The 20102-nt window shown below is 45.0% G+C and overlaps 1 protein-coding gene across 3 annotated transcripts in view; it reads left to right on the top strand.

Moving 5' to 3' along the window:
- Positions 1 to 2256: 2256 nt before the first annotated feature.
- SMAD7 (SMAD family member 7) overlaps positions 2257 to 20102 on the top strand; it is a 39008-nt gene continuing 21162 nt past the window's right edge. The window contains exons 1-3 of one of the 3 annotated variants that reach the window (XM_067545390.1): positions 2257 to 3391; positions 4774 to 4827; positions 11099 to 11170. In XM_067545390.1, the coding sequence (XP_067401491.1) occupies positions 2731 to 3391; positions 4774 to 4827; positions 11099 to 11170 (787 nt within the window). In that variant the 5' untranslated portion in view covers positions 2257 to 2730. Of the gene's footprint in view, positions 3392 to 3601; positions 3658 to 4773; positions 4828 to 11095; positions 11171 to 20102 lie in introns of those variants that run through there. The other 2 variants (XM_067545389.1, XM_067545391.1) reach the window with 2 other exon arrangements.

Below are 20102 nucleotides of genomic sequence, written 5' to 3'. Positions count from 1 at the left end.
TGCTGTGTCATCGCATACAAGTCACTTAACCGGTGTGTCTCAGTTTACCCCTCTGAAAACCTGGCATAATAATGCTGACTTCCATAGGGGTGCTTCATAGATCCTTTGAAGCAAGGCACTATATAGTGCAAAGTGCTGCTATGATGTTTTATCAATATCTATGGCTCATTTTCCTCACCTGTAAGAAGGGGTACCCACCATTGAGAGCCTTGAGGACAAATGCTCTGCAAGTGTGAAATGTTTTAGTTACCTTTCATCATGTCTTTGACTATACAAATTAACTGTAACTGTTGGTTTAGTTCATAGATATTTTCTAACATTTGCTATTTACGATGGCATTTATTTATTTATTTATTTATTTATTTAACACACCCCTTAGGCATACACCTCCATCCTGCAGTCAGACAGGGGCCTGCCTTTGGCAGTCACAGGGATCCACACTAAACAATCTGATTCCAGGATTGAGGTCTGACTTTTTCTGTGTGTTTTCTAAACCCCCTTTTATTACTCCTCTGAAAAGCATCTTTTGCATCCTTTATGCAAGACCCTCTTATATTTATTATATATTTTTCTTCATGAGGGGCCCAACCTTGTGCTCCACCTGCACCCTCCTAAAAACAAACCCCTCCCCTCACTTCAAATGCAAAAGGAGCCACAAATAACAGTCATAATCTAGCGTTCAGAAAAACAAAAAAAAAATGTCAAGAATGAGACGGCAACCTCTTTTTGAATGCGAATGCCAACCATGTCAACACAAGCCCTCCCCCCTCACTCTATCCAGCTACCCCCCACAGCAACATCTCACTGCTAAATATCCTCTTGAGTTAATCTCCATGAGCAATTACTTCCTTGGTGCACTGTATCTCGATCATGTTTAAAGAAAAAGAAAACACCCCCCCCCCAGCAGAGACAATTGATGTCTTCGTTGAATATGATGTGAGTTCTAGACACTTCCCCTCCCCTGCCTCTCTCTCCCTCCAGACTTCAGAAATAAAAAAAATAGCTTTTAGAAACCCGATCTGTTGTTTGCGCAACACAATCACTTTTTTTTTTTTTTAAAGCGACAGGGTGTCTAGACGCCCACGTGATTGGGGGCCGGGGCTGGGCAGTGATACTGCGCACAGCGAGTCACCGTGGAGGCAAAGCGGCGGAGGAAGGAGAGAGGGGCGGGGGTGGGGGGAGAGAGGACGGAGGTTGTTGGCTGGCTGGAGGGAGGCGAGCTGGCGGGCGGCAGGAGCCAGACGCAGAGAGACATGGGCACTGCTAGGTAATAGCCAGCTCGCTTCGGAGCCTCCCTTCCCCCCCCCCGCTCCGTCTTCGCAGGCCTCCGGAGGAGAAGGCAAGGAAGAAGAAGAAGAAGAAGAAGGGGTGTGTGGGGGGCAGAGACGGGATCTTCTGCCCTGCGATCGCTGGGAAGGAAGGAAGGAAGGAGGGGGGAAAAAAAAAGAGAGAAGAAAGCCGAGCCGAGCGCAAGGAGCTGCTGCTTTTTGTTGTGGTGGTTGCTGTGTGCGGGGGGAGCCGATGCGAGGGCTGCAGCGGCTGCCTTGGAGGAGGGGAGCTGCCCGCCGCCAGGAGCGGAGGAAGACGAGCCCAGGGCTGCGTTCGCACTGCCTGGAGAGAGCGGGGGGCTGGTGATCGCTCCGGCGCCTGTCATCAGCGGATCATCCCCTGCCACTTCTCACCCAGCAGGCCGGCCTGCCCCCCCCCTCCTCCTTTTTAAGGGTTGGGTGGGAGGAGAGGTGGGGGCCCAGTGTGTTTTAAAAACTGTCCCTACCTGCTCCTGGGCTGTGGGAAAGACAGCCAGGCAGAGCGAGCGCAGCGAGCGAGCGAGCCTTTCGGACGGACGGACGGACTGACGGACTCCCACTTTCCTTGTATTTCACTCCATCTACATTAGCAGCCGCCTCGAGGATTGTGTGTGTGTGTGTGTGTGTGTGTGTGGATTAAAACCTTGGGGCAGAAGAAGGCAAACACCACCAGGACGGAGTTGGGCTTCGGTTTTCTGCTTTTTTTTCAAAGGATGTAACACTCGTGGATGCATTTTTATTTTTCTTAAACATTTGTCACCCTGTTTTGATTATGCATTAGAACGGCCGCTGTCTAGGTTGGGTTTTTAATTCTACCTTATTTTGGCTTTTTTTTTTTTTTTTTTTTTTTTTTTTTGTACAAACCCCCCCCCCCTTGTAGAAATTCCTTTCTCCCCTTAGTTCCCCCCCCCCCAAAAAAAACCCCCAACCCTTCCTTTTGGATGGAATCTGTGGATATTTCATTACTAAGGAACTAGGTGGCTTTGGGGTTTTATTTTTCAATCCCGTGCCTTGGTTTTTGCAACAACATTTTTGGGGTGGGTGCGGAAGACCCTTATGATTTCTTTTTTTATTTGAAACCACCCCCCTCCTCCTCCTCCTCCTCGGAAGCCAGATGTGATCTGAAGCTCTTGCCACCGCTTTGACAGACCCGCAGCGCAAGTAGATCTGCTCTCCCCTTATTTCTGGTTTTTTTTGGGGGGGCACGTTTTCTGCAAGTCTTTTATACTGAACATTGGCCCCCCCTTCCCCCCCACACAGACCTTTTCGTTGATATTCCCCCCGGTTCCTATCCAGAGAGGTTGGCTGGGGAAATCCTAAACCCAGATACACACTTTAGACAGACAAACTGCCGGGTTTCCAGCGGATCTGAAGGATTGAAGGGAGACAGAGAAGAAGCCCCAACCCTGCAAGAGACTGGCGTATGTTACAGATTGCTTCGGCTCGTCCACCGCCGCCGCCCCCCTCCAGCCCTATCATTTCAGGCTGCTTGTGTTGGCTGCCTGGACTCGGATCCCGGATTCTTCATGATTTGCGGACGACATGCTCGTTTTTTAGCCGGGGAACCTTCTTCTCGTCCCGCATGTTCAGGACCAAACGATCGGTGCTCGTCCGGCGACTCTGGCGGAGCCGTGCGCCCGGCGGCGAGGAGGAGGAGGAAAGCGGCGAGCCCGGGGAAGCGGCAGCGGACAGCCGGGCGCATGGGGTTGGAGGCGGCCGGGGCTGTTGCATGGGCAAGTCGGGGAAGATCACCAAGGCTCACCTCGGCTCGGAGGCGGAATTGAAAGCGCTGACCCAGGCGGTGCTGAAGAAGCTGAAGGAGAAACAGCTGGAGGGGCTCGTGCAAGCGGTGGAGTCCCGAGGGGCCACGCGGACCCCCTGCCTCCTCCTGCCGGGCAGGGTGGACTCCCGGCTGGGGCAGCACTGGTACTCGCTCCCCTTGCTCTTGTGCAAGGTGTTCAGGTGGCCCGATCTCAGGCACTGCTCGGAAGTCAAGCGGTTATGTTGCTGTGAATCTTACGGGAAGACTCACCCGGAGTTGGTCTGCTGCAATCCGCACCACCTCAGCAGGCTCTGTGAGCTAGGTACGGCGGAAGGCGTGTGCACGGGTGGTGGGATGGGTGTGTAGGGGTGGCGGGGGGGGACTGTTGTAGGAACAGAAAAATGGGGCGGGGGGGAGGAAACAAAATCGGTTCTGAGGATGGCCAGATGATCAACTGTATTGTCTGTGTTGTGTGACACACAATGGCCGAGTCTCCCAGCTCTGACAACATGCCCACGTAATCCGATGGAAGTGTTGGCCTGAGTAAGGGGTTGCAATTTTTTCCAGCCTCCTTGCTTGGAAGACACAGTAGGTTTTTCTTTTTGTCAATTCATAGCTGCAGTTAAAAATAAAAGGGGGAGGGGGGGGAGATGCGTTTCACGGCTGTGTTTATGGAAAAGGCTGTGTGCAAAAAAAAAAAAAAAAAGGTAGGGAAATGTGTAAGTGTTCAGGTGCCCTGAACCCTTCCGGAAGATGATATTTAGAAGATAATTTTGCCTTCTGCCGGGCTGATTGTGCAGGGAGCTCCCGGTGAAGTCATGCGTGCACAATCTATATCTGCTTTGCTTTAGAAAATAAATTCCTTGATCTTTATGTTTAACAGAGTTTCCAGCCAGTCTGGGATTTACAAAGCAACCCAATATTGGAAGTTAGTGGTTCACAAAATTCCACCCCCTGAACAAGAGAGCGCATAATTCATGGGTTCCATTTGTCAGCTGCAAGCATGCTTTCCCGGTCTCCTCCAGGCAGCAGACTGCGCTTTCCAAATAAGAGCCAGAAAACTTTCACAGCGTTTGATCGGCCAGTGGCAACAAAGAGAGTTTTCAAATGCCACATAATTTTTTGTTAATGGAAATGGGTTTGGGGGGCATGTTTAACTCCCATGTTACCTCCCAGGTGGCCTAAAAGTGTAATCCCTGATTTGCATCCCCCCCACCACCGGTCTTTAAACATTGCGATTACTTGCAAACTTTGCTTAGTTGGTGTCGAATAGAAATCATCCAGTTCTGAGTAGTGGGTAGAATTGGGGGCTGGGGGGAGGGAGAGGTAAATGGCAGCACTTGATTATTTTTCTTGTCCTTTTTCCCTTTTCTGTGAAATGTTAAATGTGTTTGCAGCTAGCAAGGATTATCTGGCAGTCTGGATCAGTTGGTGATTTCCAGTGCTGGAGTGTTTTAGCCGAGCCAAGGAGGCCCTGATCAGACAGCCAGAGTAGCAGATAGCAGGGAGACTGGCGCCAGGCGGCCCCTTTTGTTTATCTGACAGCTAAATATCAAGGCAATCACCGCCTAGCTGCCCTGCCTCCAACCCCCAGAGCTAAGACAAACAGTTTTGCTAAAAGAATGCCACTGTTATCATAAGTTCCTATCTTTTTTTTTTTCTCATGGCTCTGCCTTTATTTTCTCTGTACTTTTCTAATTCCAGAGTCTCCCCCTCCACCCTACTCCAGATATCCAATGGATTTTCTCAAACCAACTGGTAAGTAGACCTTTTAAAAGTAGGCTACTGTCTTCAGATAAAAAGGGAAAACATGCCTTTCTCAGGGGGACTGTCTCCTTCCTTTGTTATACTTCTCATGCATTTCACCTTTTGGCCGTTTCTGTAGGATTTTTGCTCCTTCACCACCCCAAAGGATTTAATATATGATTTGGCTAAGAAAAATTCTCGTTTTAAAACCCAGAAGCTATAGTAGATAGTCCAGTTGCATTGTTGCCTTTGTAGATGGGCATGTATCAAGTAACTTGAAAACTCAGGATGGGTATGCACAGAAAAGTAATGTGAGTCAGGAAGTTTTGCCAACTTTCAATTAACGAACACCTTCAAGAAGTAGAAAGTCTTCCTAATATAGGTCACAATTTTAAGTTGTAAATGGGAAGTGCATGACTTGTCAACTCCCTACATTTGAATTCTAAGGAACTTAGATTGGTAGAGGGTGTACAGCAAAGGATTCTAGGAAAATTAATGTTTGATGAATAAGGATCCAAATAAGTGTTGGCAAATGTGATTGTATAAACCCTCCCTTTTAAAACAAATCACCTGTAATTAAGCATTCTCAAATTAAAAAAAATACGGAGGGGGAGGGAAAAGTTTCTAACACAGCTCTTCATGCCTGTTGCTTGTAATTGACTGGCGCAGTGCCAGGGCAGAAGCCCATTTGAGGCTGGCACCAAGCTCTGTTGCGGTTGTCTGCATAAACTCCTGGTTGGCAGCAAGCTTTTACCCTGTGTTAGATAAATAGGACGGGCATTGTGGAAAGAGAGAGGTTTAGTGAGAATCGGATATGGGGATGAAGTGAGGGAGGTATGGAGTTCCACCGACCCCCTTCATAGCTGAATGGACCTAAAGTATTGATTGTAGCACAGCTGTCTTTTTGGTTGTGTCCTGAAGTCATGCAACACATTAACGTAGCACTTTACTTTTCAAAAGGGAGTTTAAAATAGATGTGTTCTTGGAAACCAGTTTCAGGGCTGTTTTTCTAAAAGAGCTGATTTTCTAACATTATGGCGATTCAGTTTGGTGGGGCAGGCTAACTTCTGGAGTTCAAACAGTGTTAAAACCCCGAGCGCCTTTCCTGATGAGTTCCTCCTTTCATTTTAAAATATCCTTTGGTAAGTGCTCTTAACAAAGGAGGTGGGGGGAGGAGAGGGGAAGGGTTGTTGTAGGTTATGAGGATGCTTTAGAAAACTGGGATATGGGCTTGGGCCCCATCTAGCTGAGTATCTCTTGTGATGTCAACTCCCATTGAGGTTAAGGTGCTTAGCACCATATAGGAAAGTACTGAGTGTCTTTCAGTACTGGAATTTTACAACAAGGTCCATTTTTTCCGCTGAAAACTCTGATTAACATAAGGAGTTTTCTCTGTGCCATGTGGAAACACAGGCACAGCTGTTTAATACATGAATGGGTCACAAAGCGTATAATATTTGGCCTGTGCATTAAAAATCATCAGGCAAAGGTTTACTAATTAATGAGTAGATATTGTTATGTCCTGCATCTCTTACAAGTGCTACTTATGTGTACTAGTTGCTTGGATTTTAAAGGATTGCTTCTTGACACAGGCAAAGGGTCTACTGAAGAATTTTGTTATTAGAGAAAGAGTGTTATCACTTAGACAGATTCTCAAATGGATAACGAAATGGTCCCATGGAACCTTCACATGCATTGATTTGTATATTTGACTAATAATGACCTGTGGGTAGGGCATAAATTAATTTGTAAAGGATTCAGGAGGATAGCAGCCAACATAGAGCTATAGGAAAAAAGGGTTAATGATTGGCTACAGTTTCCTGGAAGGATGTTAGAATAAATCTATTAACAAGGTTTAAACATCCAATCTACCTTTGCCAGGACCTTATTTTCAGTTAGTGGAGTGATATATTTATTCATTAGTAAGTGTTGACATAAGGTAGCAAAATGTGTGTAAACAGAAAAGCCGCAGAACATGAATGTGCCATTTCGAAAGGAAAAGTTCTTCGTATCAGCCAATAGGAAGTGATTAATGCTGCCAATCGGAAACTCAAAAACAACGGGTTACTCACCAAAAAGTTTAATTTAAAAAAAAAAAATTCTGTTTGGCAGTTCAACTCAGAATAATGTAATACATGGAACAATGACAAAGACAAACAGAAGTCTATAAGTCTGTCATTGCAGGTGGTGGTTACAACTGCTGACCTTTTTTTTTTTTTTTGCTTCCTCTTTAATCAAAGCTGTTGTCCAGAGAATGAGATAGAGAACTCTCTGTCTGTATATCATTGCTATCTCTTGTGGCAGACAGAACCGTGCTGGGATCCTAGGTTTCTCACATTCCTACATTTCCAAGCATTGTGGCGAATATTATTTGCCTGAGTCTGGTTCGGTGAAAAAGAGGAATATTAGCTTACAATGGAAAGGTGTTCAAATCTGAACCATTTTAAGCAAGTAGAAGTCCTGTCCTCCACCTTTGAGGAAATAGGAAGAGAATATAGTGGACTGTCCAGTCTCCATGCACTTACTGGAATTTTTCTGAGCAAATGGAGAAGCCATTTGACTAGCACAGTTAAAATGGTTAGCAAAGGTGTTTCCATTTATACCTCGATTGTCTAGAAGAACTCTGCAGATACTGCTAAGGAGCAGTGTATCTAACAGTGAACACGATATCTCACATTGGCATAAAGCATGGTAGTACCAATAACAATACTTACGCACTTCTGGCTAGCTCCTGCAATCCTTCACACACACACAACTCCAATTGAAGTTAGTGGGACTTATGCCTGAGAAAGGCTTGCAGGATCAGGCCTTTACCTAGCACGGCTCACGCAAGTATCTAAAAGCTTTGATAAACAGGAATGAAGTCTCCTAGCACCCCTGTAAGTTATCTACGTATTAATACAACAGCTGCACAGATAGGTCAGCTAAGAGACAGGAACGTTAGATGATTTGACCAAGGCCGTGCAGCAAGTCACTGACATCTGGGAACAGAGTCCAGGAGTCCCTGACTCCAGGGCCCTAAATGACATGCAGATTTGCTGTGACTTAAATGATTTTCACTAATTCTCTTAGAGCAGTGAACTGTATTGTCCTTATTACGAGCCCGCATCTGCAGTCTTCATTCATTCCCATTAGCTTCAATGATAGTGTTGACCTGTGTGAGGACTGTGGATTCAGATCCCAAATGAAAATGCTCATTGGGGATGGGAGGTGGCAGGAGATGTCCATGACTGGTCAGATCTGCAGAGTTTTAGAGGTAGTGTGATCTGGGTTCAGTACAAGGAACTCTAAAGGAGAGAGGGCAGCATACTGTTTACCCAGAAGCCCCAGGTTGCTGTTCCATGCTGATGAGCCTTAGCAGAGCGAAACGCATCTCCATGGTTTGCATCCAGGAGTTGGGGAACCCGGACTCTTTTCCAAACTCTACCACTTGTGGCTATGCTGGGGGAAAGCGTTGCGAGTGCCAGAGGGATACATGTGGCCTCACGTGCGTGTTACTACGCAGAACGCTCTCCTGGCTCACCGCTCATTTATACACGTTCTGGTGGTTGAGTTTGTGAAGGTGGCGGGGCCTGCCATTTAACAGTGCATATTAAAGGTCCTAGGATCCCTTCTCTCTTATTTCCCTCTCACCCCCACAAAAGCTGTATCAGGCTGACCTGTCTTTACCCCTTCTGGAGGCAGTCACTGCCATTCCTGGCCAGAGGAGGTCTCTCAAGAGCAATACGAGGTGCTTCCCCCCTCCCCCCCCACGTTCCTTAGGGGAAGAGCATGACCTAACTCCAGGGTAGCTTAGCTCTGGCTCGAACTCCAAACCCTCCCCCCTGCATGAGAGAGTATATAGTGTGGGCACTAGACTGGATGGTCGAGTCCACTAGCTTCTGTTTGCAGGGGAAGAGTTAAGATCTCTCCTATGTCTGTCCCCTGCATATTAGGATGCAAAACAAAACAAAAACAAAAAAAACTACTCAGGCTAGGATGCAGAAAAACCCTACTCAGGCTAAGCATTGAGGGCCCGGCACTGCAAGAAGCTCGTGGTCCGCAAGTGTTGTTGATTTTAATTCGCAGGAGACAACTGGGCACTTCTCAGGGCCAGGCCCCATGTCATTGCACTGTTGATGTGAAAAACATGATTTCATGCCCCTTGAAAATGGCTCACTTTACAAAGAAGTCTGTGGTGAAAGGGTTAACATGTAGCAACATCAAATGAACCTCTCAGTCTTGGAGCATTTCACTGGTACAAAAAAAATGACAAGCCAGAATGCTTGAATGAGGCCTGAATGATGCTGTGTGTGCCAGGCTCCACTAGCCAAGGGTTAATGCAAAGAACATGAAAGACTCATCATGCCTTTAGCATAGCCTATGCCTGGTCACTTTCCCAGGATGGGATGTAAGCAGATCATCAATACATTCAGTAATGGCTTATTTTAAAGTGAGGCCTATGAGCCAGTGCTGTTCTCCGTTTAAATGAGAGGAATCAGTTGAAGTCTGGAGAGGGACTAAATGAAACTATGCTGTGATACTTCATCAGCCTGCAGGGCTATGCTGAGACGAAGGGTCCAGGCTTTAAGGAGGAGCTGAATGTAGCCTTATTTTTAATGTGTGCATCCTTAATGAAGAAACAGAAAGCTGTTCTTTGTGTTTGAATTCTTTAGGATTACAGTTCCTCCACAGCAATTTTATGATTAGGATTATGTTTTTCAAGTTAGAAGAAGTGGACATATTGCTATGACTGTCCCCCGCAGTCTTGAGGAATAGATCCCAAGTTACTTAAAAATGTCTGTCTGGATTGCTAGCCGAAGAATCTGGTTATATTTGACCCTAGAGCAAAATGACATGTAAGGGCAAATTATGGCTTTTTGATGTATGGCACAAGGCTCGCATTGACTCCAAAGTGGGAGTGCAACATGTTCATCTATCTAGGGGCAAATTAGAGCTGAATATGAAGCACTAGTCTGTAGTACACTCCAGTACCATAGTTTTTTTTACACCTGCAGAAAGGTGTGCGTGTGTTGAGGGAAAGCATCACCAAAGCATTTGGAAGTGAGCTCAAGGGAAGAAAGATACAAGGGAATCTTCTGGTCAAATATGCAAGTGTGGACAGGGTTAAAAAAAAAAGCATATTTCTTTGGAACATAGAAAACACTACAAAACATTTAGAAAGTGTGTGGTATACAGTATTTCACAAGTAAATCTATTTCCTGTCTCCCCTATTGTTTTCAGCTTGATTAAGTGTATCCTGTTAAACTGTATATTCCTGTTATGGATTATACTTTACTCTGATAAAATGAGATTATATGTTTTTCCCTTAGGTTTTCAGTAGTGAGTGCTTGAAAAAAATATGCGGGAGACAAAAAACTCTCCTATTGGTGATGAGGCCCTTGCTTTAAGAGATCGTTTATAGCTGAAATGATGCAATTTAGGGGTGCCCTAATTTTGCATAACCAACTGTGGCAACTTGCCAGGAGCCTGAGGGTTGCATGTGCGTTTAGATTTTTTTCTTGACTTCAGATGCCTTCAACCACAGTATTTCCTTATGTTTGCATCTTCCTTGATAGGTCATTAAAAATTGCTTGTGTGGGTTCACCTGCAGTAAAACGGTTGGGGTCCAAACTTTGCCCCTCCCTGAATTGAACATCTCTAAATGTCAAGAGAAATAGCTAATGAGACAGATTCCTTTCATCATAAAAACTCCTTCAGTGGTGCATGGAGAGAATTTGGTCCAGTCAGGCCTCTTTGGTGCATACACAACCCACTGGGAAGCAGAGTAATTTACAGTCAGTGGAAGGGAAAATATATATGAGTTCTTATTGAAATTAGCAAAAAAAGAGAGGAACAAGAGATTAAAGTTGACATTGGACTATTTGTGACAAAAGTGGAGTGGTTTTTTTTCCTCTTTCTTTCAGTTTAATATTTCCGCCTTGCCAACCTAGTTGTGTACTAGATTCAAGGTACAAAGCAGCTATTTAACTCTTTCGGAGCGCAGTCCGTTTACTGAAAGATGGCAGACCTGATTTCATTAACCTGTGACTTGGACAAAAAGATTCCAGCCCTTGTATAATTTTTGCATGCATTGAGTAATGTAAGTGGTAGTGTAGAGTTTAGACAAGGGTGATGAGTTTAGGGTGGATGTATCATGATAAATTGCGGTGTCTGTGCAGACAATTAGTAATAGCTTCCTGTTGAACACTTTGGAATGTGTGTTCTGTTCTTGAGGTTGTTTACAGCCTGCTAAGAAACTAACATGTACTAATTTCTTATTTTTTTTCCTCTGCTGCAGCAGATTGTCCAGACTCTGTGCCTTCCTCCACTGAAACAGGGGGAACTAATTGTCTAGCCCCTGCGGGGCTTTCAGGTAAGTCACATTATCTGTAGTATGCTTTACTCCTTCAGGACCCTTTATTCCTTGTGCACCCAAAGCTTCTGTTGGTTTTGGGCTGTGAATGAAGAAAGAATGATGCTGGGACAATATAAGATTACAGGTCCCGTAGGTTAGAATTTTCAAAGGGGACGAAGGGAGAATTCGGCTCCCAACACCCACTGGTTTTCAACAGGAGTTGGGCACCTGGGGATGAATGGATGGACCTGGTGGGGTAGTTGAATTTTGTTGGTAATTCACTAAAGGGTATAGATTATTTATAGAGAAGTGGGCTGGTGAATTTACAACTGTATCCTTATAGAAAGATTCAAGGTGAGTCCCAGCCTTTGCCTTATTTACGCAGGTGGTACCTTTGGTTTCAGTGGGGCTAATTGTATAGATAAGGAGAAGAGTATTTGACTAGTGGTCTTGAATCTGGGGAGTTTTTGTTTGGTTAGGGTAACTAGTTTCTGTTCAGCCTTCTGGCTGTCCATTCAATAATGGCATTGGGTGGAGTTTATTATACCCTTACATGGGGACAACTGATGAAGTAGGTGTTTTCCATTCCAGCCATTGTGTTCTTGTATGGTACTAAGCACTGTTTGCCTGCAATCAGGTGAGAAATATTAGGGCAACTGTATACGCATTTTACATATCAGGGGCTAAATTATATCTCCTTGCGCATGGGACTGGCAGGGTGAGAGAGAGGGCACAGGGGAGGCCAGGCACAAGGGGCAGGTAGGTACAGTCAGGCTCTCATATCCGGGGAACACAGCAGGGTGGCTGGCCTGTAACATGGCATGATCGCAATCCCAGGGGGATCTGTTGGGGTGGATACAGCACCTCTCTGTGCACAAGGATTGCCGTGTTGAGGGAGAACGTTTGACTGCACCTTCTGTACAGGTGCATGAAAGAGCATTTCCTAGGATGCTGCTTTCAGCACCCAGAAGACCTTTTTGGCCTAATTTTAAGAAGTACTGTATCTCCACAGTGGGGGACTTCAATGAGAGCTGCAAATCAGGCCGTTCAAAGGTATAATACCTTATTCACCGCCTTTCTTTCCCCAGTACAGCTCTGCCTTTCAAGAGGCATGGCTTAGACCTAAATACTAATACTATGGCTTGAATGTCTGATCACTAACCATAATTCATCTGAAAATATGTACGTGCATGGTCTAGTGTGTGTTGGAAGGTACTTTTCTTTAGCAGTGAGTCTCATTGGTTTATTATTTGTGGAGCATTTACTCAATTCATTCCCCTTTGACTGGAATTTTGGAAATATGTAGGTTTCTGGTTGCTGCTTCTTCTTTTTGTGTGTGTGTGTGTGTGTATGTGTGTGTGATCTCTCCAGGAATTGCATTTGATGTGGATGTCTTTAAGTGAGCCTTGTTTGTTTTTCTTGCAGTGTAATATATACCCTGCCTGTTATTTGAGAGGGAAGCATATTGTTTGTTCAAAGGCCCTAATGAGAATTAATCAAAGGAGGGGGGAAAGGGCAACTTGTGGTTGGTCTCTCTTTTTTTGTTTTGTTTTGTTTTTTGGCTATTGGTGGCTATAACTTTAGGGAAGAAAAGGGGAAGAAAAAGGGTTGGAGGAGAGAGGCTGGAAAGAGAAAAGAAACAAGAAGGAAAACAATACAATAAGGATGTTGTTAGATCATTATTTCTCCTGGTGAAATATGTGGGGTGAGTGGGGAGGGGTTGGGTTCCACAGGATACCACATGAAATAAGTAAAGGAAGTACTAGCTTTTAAAAGGGGGCTTTCTGAAAGGTTTGTGTTATTGATAACATCTCGTCTGTCTAGTCTGCTCCTGAAGGGACAGAGGGAGGGGGGGGTTTGGGCTGCAGGAAATAACCTAGCTTGCCTGTGAATGCCTTCTTAAGGAGCTCGCTGGGGAAATTTAATTTCACAGCACAGCAAGAACTGGGAGAAGATACTCTACACGGGAAAGGTTCATTAATACATTCTCTTCCGCAACCCCCAGAAGAAGGCAGTGTTCCTTTTGGGGTGTATTTTTTTTTCTTGGATTCTCAAAAGTTTTCCACCTCCTTCCCCCCAAACAGGGGAAACTTTTAAGATCATTAACGTCTCTTTTCTCCCCACCAGTGTAATTGTAGCCATTTAGTTTAATGAGCTGATAGGAGTGTTGACTCATGAAGGGATACGGTTAGCTACACAAGCCATGAAACAAAGCCGAATGCCTCCACATGAAAGAGCATTTGTTTTGAATTTGGTCTGATTTACTGGCAACTCGGTTCCACACACAGAAGTGCAGCTCTGAAAATTCCCAACTGGAGAGAGCCAGTCAAGCAAGGAATATAAACTGCAGTTTGCAGCAATTCTCTAAAGCTAATTTTCTCTTTTCTTTTTCTACAAACTTTGGTAGCAGAACAGTGTGTTTGAACAGGGCTTTAATGAGCTATTGTCAAGGTGCACTTGGAGTGTTTTATTTCTGTCTGAAGGGAAAAGCTGTATCTTATCTCCGTTTAAACAGACAATGGTTCACAGATGCCATACATAAAGCATATCCTCTCATCTTTTCACTCTTTAGAACTCGTGAGTTATATGGACTCTTTTATGACTTATCCCAAAAGGATGTTTCGCTGGATTAATAGAAGCCCTAAATTGCCTTGCAGCTGATTAGATTGTTCTGACTGCTCAACTGCAGAGCATTGGGATTAAATGGATACGGACTGTGCTTTTCTGCAGCACCTTGGGCTCCGGAGGCCCTTACACGAGGAGTCACTCTGGCCACCACTGAAGAGCAGCCACCTCTGGGGTGGAACTTGGCAGCTGTTAAACAGGGCTCAGCCACACTAATCACACAGCAGTTGCAGGACAGGGAAATGAAGACTGAATCAGTGGAAGGTAAAAAGGTGGGATTTAGGAAAGCAGAATGCAGTCACCACAGATGAAATTTGAGAATGGGGCCAGGACAACGGGGTTAGTCCCCCTATTCCCATGGGGGGGGGGGGGGGAGTGCCATGGCATCTTCAGAGACTGGGATGTTGCAAGAACGATAATAAAAGGGAAGCTGTGCATTAAAAATGCTCCTCTGGTTCTCCTGAAGAATGCAGAAAGCCGGATCCTTTCTTTTAAGGAGTCTCCGTTTCAGCTATGAATATTTCGTTTTTCTTCACGAGGCAGAGGGCAATTTCACGGATGAATGGCAGAGGTACTGGGATAGCAGAGCTGAGAGGATGTGGGAGGGTGACCAGTGTGGAATGATGAAGGTAAAATACTAAGAGCTTCTGCAAGTGTTTCCCCCTTGAAATAACCAATCTGAGCCTCTCTTTCACTTGCTCTGTTTTCTGTTTTTCTTCCTGGCCTAGGCTGCGCTGCAGTGAGCCAGCTTAATGAATGGGGCTCAGTTCGGGGTGGGAGGAAGGTCGGGAGCCTGGAGCCAGGGACTTGATTCTTTTGGCAAGGGAAGAAAAAAAAAAAAAGGAGCTGAATGTGAAAACGTAATCCCGTGGGGGTCTTCACAAAGGGACTGGTTCCTCCTGAAATGCACAGAGGTGACCTTTAATTCACTGGTGCTGCCCTTTCATGTTGTATGTGGCACTTTAAAAGGAGCCAGGCTGAGAGTGGGTGGGGGTGAGGTTTGGGAAAGGGGAGGAGGGAACCCTGACAGCACGGCCACACTAAACCTCTGGGACCTAGTTAACATTGCTTTAAAAATATATATATTCCTAGAGGTTAAAATCCGAACAGAGAAGCCCATGGAGTCTACATGCGGCTTGGCTCAATTTTACTGCAATATCGGTTAATCCTTTACTCCAAAGGAAAAACACACCAGTCCTCTCTCTCTTTCTCTCTCTCTCCCCCCCCACACTCAGTCTGTCTTTCTCCCTCTCCTTTTAGTCTCTGTCTCTCTCTCATTTTGGTTTGGGGTTTTTCTTTTTTGTCTCTGTCCTTTGCTTGCTGTCCCTCTCTCTGGCCCATTTCAGTATTCCTTGCTTAAGAAATGTCCCACCAAGTCAACTGGAGATGATCTTGCCGGTGCAGTCCTGACCTGGATCCTCTGTCTTTTAAAATCAGTTAGCAGAAACACAAACAAACGCTCGTAGATAAAAAGGAAAAGAGTTCCCTTAAATAGAGGACGCAGGCTGTTTTTCCAATGTATTATGATCTGACTCTTCTTCAGGAAATGTGTAGTTTAGGATTAGTTTGCTTTAATTTGTAACAAGCACTCTGAAGTCGCATATGTCGGGTAGCTCAGCATCTGCACAAAAACAGAAGTCCTCAAATCAGAGCTGCTGCTACATGTGGGAAATGTGATGATCTGGCTTGTGTCCTGGTCATCGTTGCTTTTTATTAAGCAGCATTAATAAAAATATCAGACCCAATAGGTTACCCAGATTGCAGTTCCAAGTGGAGGTGTCTTTGATGACATATGCTCATTTTGGACTGGATCCAGAGCCTGTGGAAGTCAACAAGAGTCTTTTTTGTTGTCTTTTTCGGGTTTTGGATGGGGCCCTTTATGTGTGAAAACGCCTCAGGTTGTGCTACTTAGAGACCTTCCAAGAGGCTGTTCTGAAATGCGCAAGGGCGTGACACCGTCATGAACCCCTTTTCATTTTGGGTTAATGCTTACTTTTGTTTAAGACAGAAGCTGAAGTGAGAGGAAGCAATATCGAGAAAAAGGACAGTGCTTGTTATCCCCACCCCCTCACCCTTCACCTCAGAAGCTCATCTTATTTAATGGAACACTTTAGTTCAAGTTTGATTCATCTTTACTACAAAAGCTCCAATGTGCAGCTGACTGACATTTCATTATGAAATAGCGGACAAGCCTGGAATGTTTCACTATGACTTTCATCCCTTCTGGTATCTGTGTCAGCCTGAGAGAAGCACCTTTTTTAAATCTAGAACTATTCACATTAGAAGCACAATTATTTGGCTGGATCTATAGTCCTGTCCCATTCCATCCCCTCCCCCTGCAAATCAGATGGGATAGCAGGATTCTGAAGGTTTCTCTAGAGAAATCTGGACTGTGTTTTCCCACCCATCCCCCTTCCTTCGAGCACACAGTTTATAACTGCCTTTATTTACAAATTGGCATCCTATTATAATCTGAAATTGAGAAATCTTCCTGTGTAACTGGGATTGTATATTTGTCTCTGGGATAAACAATAGCTTGTGATTAAAAACAAAAAATTATACTTTGTTTATTTGAGTACATGCACTCTTTTAAATATCAGAATGCATTGCAAATTTTCCTTCTTAGCACCGCTGGAGAGCAGTTCATAGACATCATTAGCTTGTACTTCTGTGTATTAAATCGCTTACCTAAAAACTCACTCCCGGCCTCAAAAGGACAAGGTTATCAGGGGGTTAAATGCTAAGATGACAGCATTGAAGTCTTTGGAGCAAACCAGGCCGCCTGCCAGACTAGGAGCCTTGCAGCTCTCCTCACACATCATCTGACCGTGGCAGAATGTAGCCAGGCCAGTGAAGTGGAGAGAGACTGGGACTTGGCAAGTTCTCCATGTAGCTTTTGGCCTCTGACACTCCATTCTGGCTCCTCCTTGTGTTAGACCCTTTCTTCCATAAGCAGGCTTGACTTTTTAAGGCGGAATCTTAAAAGGCAGAGGAAATGGGAACAGAGCAGAGAAGCAAAGGTTATGGGGGAATAGAGTGTGTGTGTGCATGAATGGCCCTCGTTCAGGGATCTTGACTTATGTCATATGTGGAAAACACCTATAGAATTAATTAGAAATCCTTTCTATAGGTGTTTTGAACCATCCTATAAAATGTAATAAAGAATTATGTCCTTGATAGATTTTTGTTGAATGGTGTGAAAAGCCTATTAAAAGGGTCTCATTCTCCATTAAATCCAATAGGGCTCTTTTTTAGTAGTAATTCCTATTGATCCCCTATCAATTTTATCTCTGTTAAATTCTATAGGATTCTTCCAAATGAATCTCCATTTAAAATTGTGCCTTGAAAACAGTTAACAATAAAAAACAAATGAAATGCTGTCACAGTGGGCGTTTCTCTCGTGTCTGGGGGAAAAACATTCCCTCCATCAGACTTCCCCCTTGTTAAGCAAAATCTGTTTAATTTCTGCAGAGGAGAACACATTTAGTATTGTCTTCCACTATTTCTACTGCATACAGCTTCAAACTGCAGTTTTGTTTTTTGCAAGACTGTTGTGTGTAAGTGTTTTCACTGCTGCTGGCTAATGATTTTCTGAGCCACTATTTCTGCACAGCAGTCTGACAATTTAGGGAAAAATAAGTGCAAAAATGCATTTTAAAGTTTAGCATCAGTGATATGAGCATGTGTTTATCTGTATGTTGGTCTTTGACTAACCCAGAAAGGTATCTACCTGCAACATAAAATATATTCAATTAATGTGTTGGGAAACCTGATAATTTGGAACTTTTAAAACTAGACGGGACAAAAACACTAGTCAATGCACCATAGAGAGCAATCCTGCATTGTCAGGGAGTTGGACTAAATATTTTCTGTCTATGATTTCTGTGAACCTTCATCAGTTACACTACAGGAACAAATAGCATTAACCACATTTATCTAATAGCGGGAGATAAAAAAAAAAAGGAGATGATGTTGCTTCTTTATGTGGATGCTGAGAATGCAACCAATGGATGATCTTAAATACATGCTATAGGAGGGGGTAGATGGGGAGAATGGCAAGTGAGTGGCATAGGGTAGACACAGGAGTCTAATCCCCCTGCACGCTGGGGGACCCCATTCTGTTTGGGTAGGGTCTGTGAAATCCTGTCCCACTTCCTATTCCTTTCTCTGAGCAGAATTGTCAAGAGGTGCCATGGTGAAGGTTGGGAGATTTGCCACAAGTACAGAAATTTAAGGCCCAGATTTTCAAAAGTGTCCATTACTTTGGGATGTCTCCACATTTTGGGGTTCTAACTTGAGACATCCAGGCCTGGTTTCTCAGAGGTGCTAAGCACCTGCATCTCCTTTTTACTTCACTTGGAGTTGTGGGGGCTCAGCACTTCTGAACATCAGACCCAAAGTATCTCAAGTCGGTGTCTGAAACTGAGGCAGCCAGGGTTAGTGGACACGTCTGAAAATATGCTCGTGATTTCAGCTTTCTTCAGGAGCGATCAGTACAGCCGAAAAGATACGTCTTGTATCAGCTCTTCCTGAAAAAGATGCCTTCCCACAGACAATTCCTATTGACCTTACCCTCTCTGCCCAGCACATATTTCAAACATGCACATGTTCGTTCCATTACAGTGAACTGTGCAGCGTGGTGTGCTGCTGACGGCCTGTCGCTTGACTATTAACTAAGGTTATTGCTGGGTTATCGGCAGTCCCTATCAGCTCCACAGCCACTCTGACTCCTGGAGATTTGGAGAGAGACTGATATTGACCTCTCTCTCCCTTTGCCCAAATGTGGGACCGGGTCAGTCTTTATCTGCTATGAGACTGTGTGGTTTCAAAAGATGCACATGGAATTCCTGCTGGTGCCTTCTTGTAGTGACCTCTGAGTGAGCTGTGTAAAAGAATACTGTAACAGGCCACGCCGAGGTCACTGCCAGCAGTACCATCTTTCTTAAGCAGGATTGAATGACCCACACAGCAGCCTGGCTGCCTGCCTACTGTCACAAAGTAAAGCTTCCTTTCCAGTTTATTTTGAGCACCTAAGATATTATTAACTGCTGATACACAGTCTCGATTTAGTTGTAACACACAAAGAAAGTAAAGTTCAAGTTTGCTGTCTTCACATTTTATCTAAATACCTTTTGTTTCTCTCCTTGTCCTCCCTCCTCCCCCTGCTTTTTGTTGACCACTGTTTGCCAGCGGCTTGTTTAACACGAAACTGGGGAATAAGTTATGTCATGGCGGCTGTAGAGGAATCCTGACCTGTAGTATAAACAAGAATATGGCCCAATCTGGTGTGGTGCTGAGGTCTGTGGGAAAGGAGCATCGGCGCCTCGCAGGATTTCCGGCCTTTGGCTTTTGATTAACCTTTTTTAACCAATGATGTTGTCTTGGGTGTAGTCTTGAAATGTTGTTGTCTGTTGAGTTGCAGAGGATGGCGGAGTGATCTCATCACCAGTAGCCAGGTGTCTCCTCCTGTTTGCAAGAAAATCTGCACAAGGATTTCATTGCAGAGATTCTCCCTCCTTGTCCAGCGGGAGATGGGTGAAGGGTTTGTCCTCCTCTTCCCACAACCCGGTAGATCCCAGTGCATCCACAGGATGCCAGGGTCATCTGGGCAAAGGCCTTCTACCCCTTCAGTGGTTCTGGCGCCAGACAACCTTTCTCCACTCCCTGGATTCTCTACTGGTGGCAGCAGGTCCTGGTGACCTTGACTGATGGTGGGGGAAATCTGTGGTAAACTTAATACAACCCGGGGCAGTATTAACTTGTGTAGCTAACTACTACTGAAGTGTGGGATGGCCAACGATCATCCCATCCACCCTGACTCTTCCCCCTCTCTGTTCCAACGTGCAGCCGTAGTTGTACAAGGGGTTGAGCTAGTCTTAGGTCTGTACTGTAATACCTAGGTTCCCGGGGAGTACATCCTGGCAGGGTTGACTCAGCCATTGGTTCTTCTGAGTTGCATTCAGAAAGTTTTGAAGGGGTGTGAGTGCGGTGGAGTTCCCTGAGGATGAGACCTGAAAGATATGCCCCTGAGTCCTTGACCAAAATACATGTGCCGCCTCTGGTGTGGTGATGTGTGACAGCTGGCTTGTTGTTTTTTTAGCGCAGAGGGCCTGCAGTTCAGTGTGATACAGTAAGATGGTAGGTTGAGATGGGTGTACTGTGAGGCCTTCATCAGGCAAAACTCTTATTTCTTCTGCAGTGGTGCAAATTCAGCTCAGGGTCCAGGTCAGCTTCCACCAGGCGCAGTGAAATGTCCACAGAGACGCAGAAGGGCTTTCCCTTGGGGTGTATCTCCGCTGGGGAGGGAAAGTCTGGTGAAGGGAGG

Source organism: Emydura macquarii, unplaced genomic scaffold (genome assembly GCF_026122565.2).
Source record: "Emydura macquarii macquarii isolate MOO-44397 ecotype Brisbane River unplaced genomic scaffold, CSIRO-AGI_Emac_v2 contig_1045, whole genome shotgun sequence".
Lineage (NCBI taxonomy): Eukaryota > Metazoa > Chordata > Testudines > Chelidae > Emydura > Emydura macquarii.
The sequence above is the reverse complement of the archived record's forward strand: the minus strand, read 5'-3'. Positions and strand labels throughout refer to the sequence as shown.